Raw genomic sequence first — 17,810 nt, 5'->3', positions numbered from 1 at the left:
AGTGTGTTTCATAGAGGCAGGGAAAAAAAGAACTGGTCAAGTGGAGAGGTGCAATAAAACCTCTTACACGAACAGACTTGAACCGATGCAAACACACACCTTCCTCACACTCTCTGAGGTGTAAACACATCCCTGCCCAAAGAAACTTTTTCTTTGTGATTGAAAAGGCCAGAGGCTATATATATTAATATCTGTTTATACATTTTGTTTTTATATACAGTACAGGCCAAAAGTTTGGACACACCTTCTCATTCAATGTGTTTTCTTTATTTTCATGACCATGTTGTTGGCTCCTTTGCCTTTACTCTGCGGTTCAGCTCTGCCTTTACTCTGCGGTGACTGTGGAGGCCAAGTACATAATTCCACATGAGTTAATTCATAGTTTTGATGCCTTCAGTGAGAATCTACCAATGTAAAAGGTCATGAAAATAAAGAAAACACATTGAATGAGAAGGTGTGTCCAAACGTTTGGCCTGTACTCGCCTGTACGCACACACACACACACACACACACACGCACACAGTACAGGCCAAACGTTTGGACACACACACACACACACATATATATACATATAGCTGGATTAGTAAAGTGGCTGGTTGTTCACATCAAAGGTACCTTTTTTGTTATACGTTATTAATCCCGAAAGAAATTTCTTCTCTGCTTTTAACCCATCACCTTTGGTGAGCAGTGGGCAGCGGATGACAGGCGCCCAGGGAGCAGTGTGTGGGGACAGTGCTTTGCTCAGTGGCACCTCGCCAGATTGGGATTTGAACTGGCAACCTTCTGATTCCTTAACCGCTAGGCCAGCACTGCCCCAATTGAATCATGACATGCATAACATTGTAAGTTGAAAGTCCAGTCATTCCAAATTCATGAGAATTATATTTATCACAGCTTTATATGGTGTCTGACTTAATAAGAAATTAAAAGTTGATGGGGCAATTAAACCACAGGGGCAAATTACCACATCACAATAAATAAAACTAGGTTAGACAGCACTGTCAGACATTACCCACGCTCCACCTGTAATGAACATGCATGGTAATGAGGCATTCAACATCCTCTCACATTAAATATTTATCCCGGTGATCAAGAAGCCACGATCCCATTATTATTTGTGATTTCTGTGACAACAGGACCCACATCAAACCCAACAGAATAGGCTTTTCACACAAACAGGATGATTTCCCTCATTCCCACAATTCCAGGATCCATATAAGCAGTTTATAAGGACAGTGGTGATGAGGCTGGGAAGTACAAGCAATTGTGAGCAGGAGTATCCAGAAGGTAGGTGACGGTGAACGTGGCAATGAAGAAGAAGGCGCGGCACATCCTCGGTCCAGTTGGAAAGCTAAACTGTCCCTGATCTATTACCATCTTCATCTATGAGGATGTCGTTTCTTCTCCGCCCTATGCGCATGAGATCAGTTTTGTAGAAAATGTTTGCTCTCATTCTCATACATCTCCTTCTGCTGTATAATAGAATACATTGTTTTATTTTATTACATTTTTAGTTCTGTTTTAGTTCTGTTGTTTATGCCAGACTCACATTAGCCAGCATACAGGCATTCGTGTACAAGCACTGGTCATTATATCAGGAAATAAACCCTTTTATGCACAGATTTACCCAGCTTTGTAACAACAAAACTCAAGCAATGACAAAACGTTGATTTACTCACACTGTTTACTGTAAAAATGTCCTTGTTTTCATTAAACAATGACATTATGTGTACAGAGAAAGACATAAAAAGCCTCCACAGCAGTGACATCCTATTGTTCTCTGAGCAACAATACAATGTTGTTTTCCATCTGTAGACTTTTGCTTGTAGGAGATCATTCATTAGTTTACACAGTTGGGGTAGACCAACCTCCATTTCTACATTGACACTTTTTATTATTTATTATTTGTATTATTTGTTTATTATGTATTATTTTTCCTGATCAATTTCTGAGCTACTGTTGGGAAGATGAGGAATTTTGCGTCATGCTTGCATTCTGTTGAGGACATCGAGGCGGACTGAACCTGTTCAGTAAGCACTGCGCACTTTATGTCAAGCACGCACACCCATTGTCTTTCTTCACATGGCATGTATTGGTTTTCTCCTCGCGTGAAACCAGATGTGGAGACACAAAGGTTTTCCACACACAAATGCACACACACAATAGACACAGGTGCTTGCAGACAGAGCTGAGAATATCAATAATAGCTGCAGGATCCGCACCGAAGGAGACTTGTCGAAGAAGAAGGGGAGGGCACAAGCACACCTTTACACGCACACACACACACACACACACACACACACATTTAGAAGGAGGAGTGGGCCAGTTGCACTCCCAGCTCCTGTCAGAATGTAGCATCTGCCAGGACAGCTGGGCTCACAGCTTCCCTGTGTCCACACAACCACCACGGGGATTAGCAGGCTCCCACAGAACCCGGGGGTCCCCCACCCTGCAGCCTAAACACCGCACCGATCCCAAACATGAGCAGGCACAGCTGCATCGCATCATCTCTTCAGAGGCTTTGCATTCATCCGAAGCCCGGAGACTAACAGATGAATGCTAAGTGGAGAGGATTCGTCCGACAGTCTCACGTTTTACTGCAGTCTTCCTGCACCTCTCTGGGGAATAGCAAAGGAGGCTCCTCAGGATCAAGGGGTGGAACGCCGGTGACAACTGGTGGAACACTGCATTGTGTAACCATACAAGGTCACTCAGTTAAAGTAGTATTCCCACCAGCCTCCTGTCAGGGAACATTCCCTGAACATTGTGTTGGTCTGCAAGCTCCTTTAATGTTAATTGTTCATTTGATGGATGTGATGGTTTATCATCAAATGGTTCATCCTCTTTAGTACTTCCATAATAATATGTTTGTTTTGTAGATACATTTAATACATATAAATACAGTGATATTTCGGCCAGCAATGCAGTGGAGAAACTGGTTTGATAATAGCAATTGGCCATTTTGTCATCCAGCAGAACAATAATTCTAGGATGCAAAGAAGCAGTATCAAAAATTTTATAGTTACAGTAGTATAACTTTTTAAATAAAAAGTTATACTACTTTATGGTTCATAGTATGGTATAATAATGTATAATAAATAGAATATAATATATGTTCCTTCACCCAGTAGCAGCTAAGTACATTCATATAGCTTGATTATTGTGTTTTAAATGGATGAATGAAGTGAGCATGGTCAAACTGCTCTACACATTCTATAAAAATTGTTCAGGTCAACAGGTCAAGTGAGCACTCAGACTCATCGGCACAACTGAAGAGTCTTTACTCAAATCCTTGAGGCAACAAACCGAAAAAATACCAGCACTGTGCGCCCTCTAGTGTTCTTTTAACAGCCTGCGAGCAGAACTGTTTAGTCGTGGGGAACTGATTTCAAGCAAAAGCTCTGCACTGTACTTCCTCTCTGACAGGCAAATTAAGGAGAACCTTGATCCTGGGTCCCATGTGAGTGTGTGAGATGGTTACACTGCGCCTGGCATTCATCTACTCACACCTCTCATCCAGCACAGCTCTGGGGGGAATTTCGCTCTGCCCACTCTTCTGATCCAGAGCATTTTACTCCTGCACTTAGACACATAACGCTCTGTCAGGTCCTTTGTTTGATTGGAATCAAACGTCAGCAGCATAACAGTGCAAACGCTCGGGTCCCTCAGCGCTGTCAGTGTGAATATTTATGCGCAGGCATCTGTGCGGATCTCCCCTTGAAAGAGAAAAGAGAGCGTGTGTCGCTCATAAATAACTTTGCGGCGAAAGGCCACACCACATCCATCATGACAACGACAGGCAAACAGACAAAAGACCTTTATCGCTCTCCCCCTCCCTTTCAACCTCAACTCATCTCCCCAACCTTCCTTTCATCCCTACACTAAACAACTGGTTTTAAAAAGTTCATAAATCAAATTACAATAAAATAGAAGATTAACACAGAACTATTGTTTGCCAGGCTGTTTTTTTCTGCTATAACCGGAATGTCACAACAGGAAAAATTACAAAAAGTTGAGTTTCTAAATCCCATATTAAACTGCATGAGAAGCTGTCAGTAGATGGAATCATAAATAATATAAAGGTCAAAACTATTGAAAGAAGGGTGGAAAACAGAGCAGGATTCATCAATAATTTCTAAAAACAAACTAAAATAAATCAACACGTGCTTGATCCATGTTAAAGTAATTCCATTTGATAATCTGTCCACCCAAAAAAAAAAAACTCTATCTGCACCCATCAGCACATGGCCAGAATAGTAGGTTCCATACTGACACTTCTTCTACCACCAGAAACAGAGGATTGTTTGATTAGGTATTTTATTAATTTTCACTGTGATAGGAAAGGCGACAGACATGGCCAAACTCCTCATCACCTTCCTGTGCTTGAGTGGATCTATTGCTCATGTGGATGGATTAGCCAGATGAGGGTGTGCAGGTGATCTATGGTCCTCTCCAGCCCCATTTGCTGCGATTTGTTTTGTTGTCAGACACACTTTATGGTTTGTGTTCTTTGGGGCGTTCCATCCCTTGAAGGTGATTCTCAGGCCTGAGGGAGCCTTCTATCCGTCTAGCATAACTGATGAACCTGCCCCTAAGTTTTTAATCACTGCAGTTAGAGACATTTAGTCCTAATGATTTGATGCTCATAAGCAAATGGTTTTGTTTTTGGAGTCCCAGGAGTTGAATGAGGGTAAATACACATTCCAGATTGTATTTGGTGTTGGTTTGTTCAATAATGTCCACAAGTTATAATTATACAGCTCTAGTGACTGGAGATAAAAAAAAAAAGATAACTGTCGTTACACTAATGATTTCAGGAACATGGTGCACAGAGATTTCTTACTTGCTTTGTACACACAGAAACACACCTAATCATATCTAATGATTACAGTGACATAAAAGAATATTAAGAAGGAAACACAGTGAGACACAAACAACAGGTCTTATGTACGAGAGAGACTGTGTTTTGTTTGTTTGTTTGTTTGTTTGTTTGTTTGTTTGTTTGTTTGTTTGTTTGTTTTTAATGCTCAACCATAAAATTGCTTCACGATGTGTTCACAAAACACATAGACTGATCTTTACTGAGCTCTGTGTCTGAGTGGGAGTACAAAACACAAAACCCTGGTACAGGTGGCAGGGAGCTGTCCCCACCATGGAGTTCACCCATGTCTCCATCACCCCAGGCTTTGCATCCTGGAAGCATCAGGTGTAAATCTCGGAATAAGCTGCTATAAAAAAAAGACTATTATAAACAGCACATGCACCAACGGTACTGGGTGGTAGTAGCCTAGTGGGTAACACACTCGCCTATAAACCAGAAGACCCAGGTTCAAATCCCACTTACTACCATTGTGTCCCTGAGCAAGACACTAAACCCTAAGTTGCTCCAGTAACTACTGATTGTAAGTCGCTCTAGATAAGGGCGTCTGATAAATCCCTTAAATGTAAATGTAATGTAAATGTTACTGCAGTCCAATGTAAAAGGCTTTTCCTCATGCACACCAAAAGGCTGATAAACATGCGTGTTTTTTACGAAAGCCGGAACCGTGGCAGCGTTTGTCCAGATGCTATTTTTTGCTCGGACAAGCTGAGCCTCAGCGCTAACTGCTGAATGTGTGAACATGCTTGAGGATATCATCTCTGCAGATACGGGGAACTGGCTTCATGGTCGGGTTTGTTGTGTCCTGGGGGGGCAGCATTCTGGTTTCCTCTCCCCGCAGGCTCCCGCACACAACCACCCCCCTTTTGACAATTAATCATCATTAGTGGCTGATTTTCTGCCTTTTATTAAACTCACACATTTATATGCAATTAAGGAGGTCTCCCAGGAGTAGATGTTCAACTGAAAAGAGAGAGAGAGAGAGAGAGAGAGAGAGAGGGAGTTTCCTCAGCACCACCAGCAGAATGACAATGAAGCAGACGAGAGACCCAAACAGCTCATAAAATCTTCCTCACTTGTCCCTCACAGACACTTCATCAACTTAACTCACTGATTCCATCTCCATACCGATCCGGCCCGGGGAGGGCGCAGCAATAAATCACAACAATGGGGCGAGCGAAACGCACAAAGGGCTCTGCGGACAAATGGCTGCTGCATGAGGGGCGCCGGTGTTATCACGGCGCCACAGACCCCTGTCGTGACACATGGGAGGGCGTAGAGCCACGAGGACAGGTGGAGGTGTTGGGCTGTGGGCAGAGATGATACGATGCACCATACGATGCACTTCTTGCTGACCATAGAGAAGGGATGCTGAGAGAAGATGCTGGGAGATAATTCCAAGCGTTTTTAAAAATTTGGAACGAGCCGAATTCGAAACGAGTGCTTTTAAAGCACAAAACCAATAAAATACATGAATATGCGGCCAAATTGGAACATAGACAAAAGCAAAATCCATGCAAATCAAGTCAAGTCAGAAAGGAAACTATCCAAAATGAATTTGTAAAAAATGATGAGAATCTTTTTGAAAATCCTTCCTTCCTCTCTCACTCACCCACAAAATCATCTGTGCAATATCTTATATTTTAATATCTGTGCAATATATTGTCTACAATATTATTATTATATTCATATTATGGTCGTTTACACACATTTTATTTCATTTTTGAGTTCTTTTATACTTTTTTCAGATTTTTTCATTTAGCTTTTACGATTGCAGTTATCTTACTGTGTATTCTTACGTCGTTCTACTGTCTTGTGCCTCTCTGTGTCTGTGTGATGCCTTTTGCTGCCTTTCAATACCCCAAGTTCATGTTTTTGACACATTTTTAAACATGCACAGTTTAACACTTATAATCTACATCAAACTAAGAGCGTCCTCAACAGCACCGACATCCGATCAGAAAAACAGCAGAAAAATCCACCGTGTGTGTCATTTCATGCCCATGAAACAGTCGGCCTCCCTGCAGGCGCTGGAGATGTGTGGAACCGAGCCACCTGAACCCCCTGCTCCGCCATGACACCACGCTCTCCTGCCAATCAGAGCACTCGTAACGATGATGAGCCATGAAAGGAAGCCCAGCGACAGCAAAGGCCACAAAGTGCAGGGGAGCAGGAGACAGGGAGGCAGATACATACAGGGGGGGGGGTACAAAAGGATCAACGCTCAAGTGACAAGGCAATGTTTCCTCCACAAAGAATCAGATGGCTTTTGAAAGGGGCGAGCGACTTTCTTTGGCGAGACGCAGCGTGAAATAAGGAAATTATTATTCATGCAGTCTGTGGCGTGGGAGCTCAGGCAAGTGGCAGCTAAGTGAAAATAAAAGTGCGTGCAGCCACCAATTTGCGTCACGTCACCTACGAATCCAGTGCGTCCTGGCGTTCCCCCTCTTCATCTCCTCTAGCCCGTGACAGTCGCCAGTCTCCTCTAGCACTGGTCGCCCCTTTTGAGGGATTACAGACCCTCCCGCCCCATTGCTGGGACCCCCACCCCCCTGCTGAGCAGAAGCACAAAAAAAATGTCAAGATGTGCGTTTCCTGCAGATTAATAACAGCAGCAGGAGATGTGTGTCAGCATGCACTCTGTACAAGATCTCAGATCAAAGGAACAGGGAGAGAAAGAGCAGATGAATATGAAAGTGAAGTGATTGTCACTTGTGATACACAGCAGCACAGCACACGGTGCACACAGCGAAATTTGTCCTCTGCATTTAACCCATCACCCTGAGTGAGCAGTGGGCAGCCATGACAGGCGCCCGGGGAGCAGTGTGTGGGGACGGTGCTTTGCTCAGTGGCACCTCAGTGGCACCTTGGCGAATCGGGATTCGAACCGTCAACCTTATGATTACGGGGCCGCTTCCTTACCTGCTTATGAGCAGGTAACTTGTGTTCAAAAGTTGACTTTAAAAAAGTTTAAATCTGACCCAAATCTTTTGAAATGCCATAGCCATGTTTCTGCTATTGGATTTAAGCGTTCATACACAAACCTCTTTTATATCACCTCAGTCAACCACACAAAACCAATTAAAGGAACCGGAGCCATGGCACAATCACAACTGATGATCTTATTTCAAACACTTCAGCCGTGCTTCTTTTTTATTCGATTTTTTTTCAGGATCAGCCAGCTATCAGCAGAACATATGGAGAAGACCACAAAAGGCCTGCCAGCATTCTTTACTGAAGCCTGATACCGAGGGGATTTGACCTTCAGCTGGTTTTCCATTCATATTGAACGTTACACGAAACTTCTCACCATTTGAAATATTCCCATATCAAGTACAAGGTTGTCTGAAATGTGAAAGTCAGTGTTCCGTACGATTTCACATTTATCATTTGCATAGACATGAAGCAAACAAGCAGGCTGTTTGAACAATTGCACCGTTAATTAATGTGTGCGTGCTGACCACGCCTTCCATTTAACATGGTATAGAGAACATGGTGTTTGGATGGTAGGTATGCTCTTCAGCGCCAGTTGTACTTTTCTGTCCGTGGGGACAATAGCGACGAGGCTGGAGGTGAGGCTGCAGGAAAAGCCATGGGCTGGAGAGGTGGGATTTCATGTCTGCAGAAATAATATGGATTGAGTATCTCCCACACATCAGTCATGAGATAAAGGTTTCAGAAGATTGTCTGCTCTTATTAATGGATTTTTCCGGACAGTGATTGGCCGGAAAGGCTTTACGTGGCTTTATTCATGCACACTGAGGCAGGCCCAGTCGGATCCAAGGTCTGATCTCTGGTTGGATCATGATTGACATCTGGTGGACATGCGCAGGATAACAAGCCAGCGTCGGAAATGACTAAGAATGCATGTCCTTCACAGGAAACCTTGTTACTGTGCACCGAAAGCACAGCGTAAGTCCATAAGACAACATGGGGATTTGCGGTGAGGAATCTGCAGATAGTCGGCTGATACGCCGGTGGGGAGGAAGGCCAAATCCTGAGGCAATTACCGTAAGATGAAACACCGAAGAAGAACAAATGGAAACGGTAAATCTGCCTGTGGTGTCAGATAGAATACAGCATATTTACACGAGAATGTGTTGACTCCTGCATTTCTGCACAGCACCATCTGAATATTAATGGCGCAAATCATGGAGCAGAGTATCTGCTCTGTTGGTTTTATTTTATTGATTTGTGGTAATAAATATTCATCAAGAAAACAAATTTTCTGCTTGTAAACCTGTGGCGCCACAGAAAAGTTCTTGCCGAGAATTAAAAGAGCATGTGCTCAAACAAAATCACAACAGACGTGTAGAGACTCAGTGTAAAGATTTTTTCCATGTGCCACAGATTTATCATTTTAAATACACTGTCAATACTCAAGACCTAAAAGCATCATCTTCAGACATCATTCTAAAATGCATTACTAATTATGGGGCATATTAAAAGCCTAGTGCTGTACTAAAAACATTGATATTCTTTTAATAGAGGCTTATTTCATGACATGAGGTGTTAGTAGCCTAGTGGGTAACACTCTCGCCTAAGAACCAGAAGACCCAGGTTCAAATCCCACTTACTGCCATTGTGTCCCTGAGCAAGACACTTAACCCTGAGTGTCTCCAAGGGGGGGCCTGTCCCTGTAACTACTGATTGTAAGTCGCTCTGGATAAGGGCGTCTGATAAATGCCGTAAATGTAAATGAATAGGAAACTGATTATGTAAGACTGCAAAAAAATCCAAAGTGTAAAAAGCTGTAGACAATGTTAAAAGAAAACTAGACGCAGACAATGATATTTATACATTTAATTTTGTTGTGACAATATACATTAATATACATGTATTTACAAGACATCAATTTATTTTTAGGAAATTAAGTTTTTTTCAGACACATATGTGACATCAAATTCATACGGGCAGCACATCATTATAACTGTAAGTACTAAGTGTAGTGTTTTTTGTGCATAATAATGAGCTTTCTTCAGTCAATAATCTGAAACATTAATGCGACAATCACATAATTACCTGTTTAAATAGGGGCTGAGATGTAACGTTATTTATTACAGTGAACACTTTGAAATTACAATATGGCAGCAAGTTACCAAAAGTTGCACATTCAGTCAGAAATCCATATTGAAAAAAATAAAAGGTCTGATAAGACCATAAAGACACAGGAGAAGAAGAAAAAAAACAAAAAAACAAAACAAAAAAAACACACACACAAAAATGAAATGGCAGTAAAAAAAAAAATAAAAAATCCAGTTTAAATCTCCAACTCCCTCCCAGTCTCTAGGTCACCAAAAATCAGGAGGGAATATGGCAACAACAAAAAAAATTTGATAACTTCCACTCATTACCCGCTGATGTCTGTAACAGCACAACATACAAAAGTGCTGCACAGCTTGTTTTGTGGTTCCATATGCCCCCCAGTCACTGGGGAACCACGGTCCTCAACCCAGATAAATGGGGTAAAATTTTCTCAGGAAGGGTAAAATGTTAGCCAGGCCAATTGTGTGGACAACCATACTGGTTGATCTGCTGTGGCAGAGGAAGAGAACTGTATCTGAGCGACTGTAAGCAGAGTAAAAACAAAATAAAACATTAAAATTGATTAGCTTGTGAAGTAAACAAAATACTGTTTAGTAAGTAACAAAAGCACATAAACTATGTGAGTATATAAATTAAATGGCACATGGAACACTTAATGAGCTGTATTCATGCATAAATGTAATTATCACAAAAATCAAACCGCTGACTAGAACAAAACCATTTAAAGGGACAGTTCTCCCCTCAATAAAATGTTTGTGGCCTGTAGTGCTATTCTTCCATCTGTAATGTGAGATGTGAGGCTCAGAGCACCAAAATAAACTCACGATGTGACAAATGAAGATAACAATACACTATAATCCAGAGGAAAAATACACAGTTTTGCTTTTGGGGGCAGGTGATTTATCCCACCTGCCCAAGATTTTCAAGTCACAGGGATTGGCCAATCCAAGCCTGAGTTTTATTGTTTTGTTTTTTTGCTGACATCTCACAGTGTTAGACATTTCACCACCAGCAGAGAACCTGAATGCTTAAAACAGGGTTATTCAAACCTAGTCCAAATCCAACTTTAGTAGTTTCTGCAGATTTGTAGAGTGTGGAAAAGCAGAGGACTGAACCCTTATCCAGAGGAGTCTGCTTTTAGACCTCTAAAGCGGTAAACGTCAAACTCGGTAGACAGCAATACGACTCAAAAGTCAGCTTGTGTAAAATGGAGACTTGCATAAGAGGAAGAATTGAGGCTCACCGTTACTGAGAACTACATGGTGGTGCAGCACATGGTCAAAAGTAAAAAGTTATTAAAATATTAATTAAAACAAGATCAAGAATTGAAAAGAAAAAAAGCCCACATATATATATGAACCTTCATCACATATCTAATCCCTTTTAAGAATTTCTCAAATATAAACATTATAAAAAGGTTCTCAAAATAAATAAAACGTATGAATCAATACTGCCATATTCATCACAACTACATGCAGCCTGTATCAAAAATTAGATATAATTCCTCCAGCCCCATAATACATACAGAACAGAGCGATAAAGGTGACTGCATGTGTGTGCCAACCACACCCCATGCACCCATTTCAGCCTTAGCTTTAGATATGTTCGAACTCGCGTGGTTGTAAACTAGCACTGGCCAATACCGGTACCGCATAAACACACATGATGCGCCCACAGGAACCACCCAGTACAACTGGACTGCTCCTGAGTTTCTTAACAAGCTCACCAGTGCTTGAGGAGATGACTGGTCTGGCGCGTACGATCTGGTACATCCACTCCAGTGCACCCGATTAATGAACGCCGCCCTCACCCGATGTGACCCACTGAGCCGCATACCTTACGATGCACCCTGATCTGTGTGACAGCCACTGATTTCTTTTTCTTTTGAAGGTGCTAAGATTACTATACCTTACCAGATATGATGTCAGTATAATTAACCAAAAAAAAAAAAAAAAGATTGAACACTGCCTGGTCTCCAGCGTCCTCCAGACAATGCTTTCAGCAGCAGAATGAGTCTAGATTTATTTAGTGTTGACAATACGCAAATAATCTTAAAAAAAACACATTTGAATACACCTGACTACACTGCAGTTAAGCATGTGGTCAGCATTAAATTCAAATCCTATGTGTTTTAGGTGCAGCATAGTTTATATGGGTTTGCCCTGCTTATTTGATGTCGTTTTTGAGTTGCCAAGCAGTATAAGCAGCATCATCAATATTAGTCATTACTAATATTCTTAACTTGGCCGTGTTTATAGTCGTCTTGTTATGCTACATTTGCAGTTACATGGTGAAATATTACAGGAAGTTCACTACACAGATGTCTGGAATCCATTAATGAGAGCAAAAACCTATCAAATAAATGACGTTACGGGAAAACGCCTACACATGGGGAAAAGCTGGCCAGGTCGGGCTACAGACAGCTGAGGAGGAAACAAAAGAGAGGATAGCCAAAGACAGCGTGCCACACTGTTTTCTTCAGGGGGTCTGTGACCCAGACCTCTTCAGGCTGCCCAGCAGACTCTGGACTCCCTTCTTTACACTGGAGCCGACCCGGCGAGCCATGGAGTCTGCAGTGGGGCCCGATGGGCACAGGCTGGTACTGGGAGGCCTGGCATCCAAACACTTCTGGTACCGGAGCTGCAGTGGGTGGGGCCAATTCAATTCAGTGACAGTAACACTCTGACACCACAACAGCAACGTATGTGTAATGAGATCTCACCATGCATGCGGCCTGTACAGCCTCACTCAGGCTGGCAGCGTTGGGATCACACCAGAACATGTGACAGATGAAGTCCCCAGGGCCCCCTGCCATAATGAAGGCAAAGGTGTGCACATCCTTCCCGACACCCATGAAGGACAGAAAACGGACTCGGCATTCTGACAGGATCTCTTCAGTCTGCAAGGGGATGGGTGGAAGAGAGACAACTTGTTCAAATTGTTTCAAAATGAAATGACTGGGAAACATTAACTGGCTTATTTGTCATTTGACAGAGGAACTATTACTATTAAGTGTGTCTATAAGTGAGTATCTACCTGTGCATGTGTTACAGTAAGTGTAGCAGAGGCCACATTCACTGTCACTGGTGTCCAGTCTTGCTTATCTTTGGTAGTTAAAGCGGTCTCCAGGGCAACGTTAATAATCTCCATTCCTACACCACACATCCACAGTGTATTTCATTAAAACATATCAATGTTATCAATTTCCTTCCAAATATTTGACACTAATGGTGAATTTAATTAAAATTTACTGACTCCAAAATGTGATATGAAGTATGAATGAGGACAAAAGCGGACAGTTGAAGTGAACTCCTCACCTACTGGTTTGGCTATAGCCACATTACCAAGGTAATACACCTGGAAACGCTGCACCAGCTCATTCTTTGGTGTTGGAAATTCTGGTGGAGAAGAGCATAGCAGAATGTCTGAAGGTAACTGGACATCAGGTCAAAAAAAAAAAATCTCAAATCTACTGAAAAGAGGTTACTTTGCATTTTAAATGAGGTCTAATTTGCTCCAGGGAATGAAAACCTCTTGAGAGTGCCAGATAAGTGTGAATGTCAGTTTGGATAAAATTACCCTGAAATGGGAGATCCACCAGCTTGGACGGGTCGATATTTAGCTTGTTCAGGGAAGACCTAGACTTCCTCTCTGCCATAATCTGCCAGCAGTGCAAAACAAGCATGATGAGAGAAGAGCTGTCCTGCATTGTCTTATGCATGTCTTCATGTGTGTAAGACCATGTTCTACCTTGGAGCAGATGTCATGCATGCTGGTGGCAATGTTCTTGGCAGGAGTGTCACATCGGAACACATGACATTTCAGTACATGGGTAAGCCGATCCCTCGCCACATATGCAAAGTCCCTACAAACAAAAACGTGTTTAAAAAAAAAACGCACAATGTTGCAATTACGCACACTCTCTCTCTCAAAAAATAAACCATGGCATGTTACATGTGATGAGATTTTAACAGCAATGAGGTTTTATTAAATAGAAAAATTGAAAAGAAAAAAAAATAAAAACATTTTAGTTTATTATAGAGAACTGCCATTAATATTGCTCTATCTAATGCCTTTAAGTACTGGACGTAATGCCTAGGTCTAGATGTACAATGGTGAGATGCTACACCCGCTGCTATGAGTAGGCCTACACTATGAATCGTAGTTCATGAAACCAAATGACAATGGACACAAAGTCTAGGTTTATATCCCCATCTAAAATTAGACTACATACAACAACCACAATGAATGAAGCACAGCGGCGAAACATGGACATCGATACACTACCTCTCCCTGAGTCCCAGAATGCAGCAGGGCAAAGAGAAATCAAACATGGTTCAACATATAACAAATGAGGGACAACATAGGATATAACAAAGCACCAATTAAAGAGATAAATATAACTGCAAAGGTTAAACAAAAACCACATAAAGAGATTAGTTGAAGCAAACCTTGCATTTAAGAAATTAAGGTAAAATACAACGAATACTAATAATGACAAATTTAAGTGAAAAAATAAACCAACAGGTAGCACCCACAAAGTAATGCACTGAAGAGTTTGTTACTAGTTTATTATGAATGATTGTCAAATTATACTATTTGTTAAATTAATTTTAAATGCAATATAATCATCTTCCTGCATCTCTGCCTAGTGTGTTATGCTTTTTTTTGTGTGTGTGTGTGTGTGTGTGTGTGTGTGTGTGTGTGCGAGAGAGAGAAAGAGAGAGCCCACCTGCCATCATCTCGGCCCACACCCCACACACGGATGCTGACAATAGGCTGTGAGTGCAGCACTGTTTGACCCAGCGGGTCGATCAGCTTGAGAGTGTCATTCTCCAGCACCAGCAGCATGTCTTTCCCCTGAGCAGACCGCACGGGGCAACATGTCAATTCATCAGTGTGTAAATGGTTTTTCACATATGATCTCTAATATCTAAGATTTGGTCTTTCACATCAGTATTTTTTTGCAAAGTGTAATTTAAAATTTTATCTTTCTGTAATCTTATATTTACTCAGTTGGACAGGAATATTCTGAATTTTGTAATCTGAATCTTCATGGTAGAAGCCTAGTGCATGAAACACTCACCTGCCATAAATGGAAATATAATCATACCTAAACTCCTTCAGAGTAATATCTAGATATTTGGATGGCAATGTCGGAAAGTGGCTTGCAATCAGATTTCCATCAAAGGTTTAAACAAACATACCTCTCCCCAGATGCCTGCAGTGTCGTGCAGATTGTGTTTGTGATAGGACAGCTGTCTGATGCAGTTATTAACAGCAATGCTGCTTTTCCCTGGAGCCATCTCCTCCTCTGATATCTCCACCCAGCCCAAAGAGCGCACTGGAAAACACTATAGCACAAAAAGATGATACGGGAGCCGGTTTTAATTTTATGCAATGATATGAATTAATAAATGATTTAATGACTGCCATCTCCTGCAGAGCAGTAAACTTTAGTGTACCTTAGTCTCTTGGTCTGTGCTGTACCTCAGCGTGTCTTCACCCTCAGACTGAGCACAGCTAAGCAGAAAAAAAATGATAAAAAATAAATGGAAGGAAGAAAAAAATAGAGAAAGAAAAAAATAACATACTGTGAATGTGTCTGTTTATCTTACCTAAGGTTGATGGATGCATAGCGCAGAGTTGCCCCTTCGAACTCTTTAAGACTCTGATCAGAGGTCACATCATCCTGAAACAATCAGAAATGGCCTCCAGTCAATTATTATTATTATTATTTTTTTTAGAACGTTAATTTCTCACAGAAGTAAGAACTCCCTCACCTTCCACAGCTCCTCATCATTAAACCTGTTCTGGCGACAGGGTCCTCTCCACGTCATCTGATAGGAAAAGAAAACATCATCATTGAACAGACACAAACCACCCAACCTACTAAGCATCTTCTGCTAGCCTCACCTGAGGCTCCTCAATGGGTGTGATTGCAGGGGATGTGCTAGAGGGTCTGTCCAGAGACAAACCATCCTCCTGTGGGGAGGGTGGCTCCCATTGGGTGGTGCCTGTAGGGATGTGCCAGTAGTAGGTGCCAGTGGTGTCCCGCACCCGCATCCACCCTGCTGGCAGATCAGTGTCGGTCTCAAAAGCACTCCGGTCCCAATATGACTCTAGAAGAGATAGGAAGAGTTTTGTAATAAGATATATTGGTTCAGTAATGCACACAAAAACATTCGCCTATGGTGATTCTAATAATGGCCTTACCTGGATCACCATCAGGCGTGCTGCTGGTGGTGCTTCCCTGAGAGAGAGACATGCAGCTTGTATCCTCATCACTGGGGGCGCCGTTTCTCCCAGTGAACACCGAGGTAGTGCTACTCCTACCCTCTCCACCGCCTTCTCCTCTCTGTGAATCACTGTGGCTCTGAGCCTCTGATTCATCTGTGTCCTTCTCCCCTCCACTGGATGAGAAGACCTCCTCATCCTCCACTTCTTTGATCCTTACCTTTGAAAATGATTGGCAGGTGTCTATGAGGAGTGGCTCAACGGCTCCATTTTTCACCTCTTGCTCGGAGCTGACGGTACTAAGGGTCTTGTTGGAAGCATTCTTCTCCTGGTCTATCCCATGCTCCTCAATCACACAGTTCTGGTTGGGGTTAGCATCCAGATTATCACTCTGGTTCAAATTGCTATTGAGATCCTGGTTCTTCTCAGCGACCTTTCGCTGCTGGTTCTGCCCCTCTTTGACCCACTTGGCATTGCCACCTTGGCCAGAGTAATGCTGCCCGGTTACAACACATGGGCCATCTTCATTACCCCGATTCGAACCATCATCCTGGTCTGGACCTTCCACGATGCCATTGAGGAGGTCAGCCGGGCTGGTGGTGGCGTACTTGAGGCGGCACTTAGGGGAAGAGGAAGGGCACGAGCCCTTGACTTTGGCTTTTAGACTAAACTCTGAACCAAGGAGGATGCTGTGAGGTGAGCGGAGGTCAAGTGTTAATGGAGGGGTTAACACTTTACGCGTGTTTTCATTGGCCAGGTCTGTGGAGTTCTCCAAAGACATGGTACAAATCCAGGCTTGGGACTAGAAATAACGACAATTGACAATTAGAACATTACGTGCCTAATCAGTGACTATTCACTATTGGCTTAAACAAACTATATACTTTGACATGTTTGGTTTGTAGACTAGGCTGAAATGTATATTAAAATTTTTAATAAAACAAATTTTCATATAATTCTGCATTTTCCTTTAACACAATTATAATACATGATAATATATTATAATCGTTCAAGTGTTATCTTAACTCGAAGTCAACCAACTTCAACACAGCTGCGACCTAACGTAGCACGTTAGCAAACTAGCCGTCCAGCTCCATAAGTCACAAAATCGTCAAGATAGTTTTTTAAGAATTAACTAGTTATCCAAATTAGCGCTGGGTAAAACGTCACGTGTCAGTCTCCCTGAATAGTAATTAAAAAGTCGCGCTAATACAAGTGAATTCGCACTTGCACTAAATAAACACACCCATAGCTGCGGCTGGCTAAAACCTTTAGCTAATGCTACTTACACATCGCTGTTTCAGTGGAAATAAGGTACAATCTGCAGCATAAAACAGCGACTCACCCCTTACAGCTCAGCATTCATTGAACTCAATTTGTTTTGAGTCGTGCGTCTACTTTGGTGAATGTCTGTCCTAATGCATCGTACGGTAATTATCCCTGGAATAGCACCGCTGGACGTGGAATTCCCATTTGCTATCCCAACAGCTCATCGAAATGAAACAGACGAATGGGTATTTCCGCGCTCTAGAGCGCCGCCATTTGTGAAATCAACTGATGGGAGGTCCGAGAGTGATGAAAAGCAAATGTTTTATTTCACAAAAAACAATGCGAATTAAACAAACAAATGAACAACAAACACTAACAA

The 17,810-nt window shown here is 42.1% G+C and overlaps 1 protein-coding gene across 2 annotated transcripts; it reads right to left on the bottom strand.

The window, feature by feature from the left end:
* Positions 1–9,667: 9,667 nt before the first annotated feature.
* LOC114793033 (amyloid-beta A4 precursor protein-binding family B member 1-like) lies at positions 9,668–17,647 on the bottom strand. 2 transcript variants are annotated; one of them, XM_028984630.1, is made up of 15 exons: positions 17,508–17,647; positions 16,142–16,964; positions 15,842–16,047; positions 15,709–15,765; positions 15,544–15,617; positions 15,391–15,448; positions 15,133–15,279; positions 14,658–14,785; positions 14,213–14,218; positions 13,676–13,790; positions 13,505–13,586; positions 13,243–13,323; positions 12,962–13,077; positions 12,648–12,824; positions 9,668–12,565 (listed from the first exon to the last, which is right to left on the bottom strand). In XM_028984630.1, exons 2-15 carry the CDS (start codon positions 16,941–16,943, stop codon positions 12,404–12,406), a joined length of 2,211 nt encoding a protein of 736 aa, XP_028840463.1. In that variant the 5' UTR covers positions 16,944–16,964; positions 17,508–17,647; the 3' UTR covers positions 9,668–12,403. The 2 variants fall into 2 exon arrangements, with proteins under 2 accessions (XP_028840463.1, XP_028840464.1); XM_028984631.1 differs by lacking the exon at positions 14,213–14,218.
* Between the last annotated feature and the right edge of the window lie 163 nt (positions 17,648–17,810).

Source organism: Denticeps clupeoides, chromosome 6, assembly GCF_900700375.1.
Source record: "Denticeps clupeoides chromosome 6, fDenClu1.1, whole genome shotgun sequence".
Lineage (NCBI taxonomy): Eukaryota > Metazoa > Chordata > Actinopteri > Clupeiformes > Denticipitidae > Denticeps > Denticeps clupeoides.
This window is presented reverse-complemented; position numbering and strand designations above follow the sequence as displayed.

Bases quoted from the DNA above. Each gene is read 5' to 3' on its own strand.
- LOC114793033 (XM_028984630.1), bottom strand. From the start codon at position 16,943: ATGTCTTTGGAGAACTCCACAGACCTGGCCAATGAAAACACGCGTAAA. The intron at 14,786-15,132 runs GTATGTTTGTTT...CGGTCTGCTCAG, and splicing joins CTGCAGGCATCTGGGGAGAG to GGGAAAGACATGCTGCTGGT. The intron at 13,324-13,504 runs GTAATTTTATCC...CTTCTCCACCAG, and splicing joins GGTGGATCTCCCATTTCAGG to AATTTCCAACACCAAAGAAT.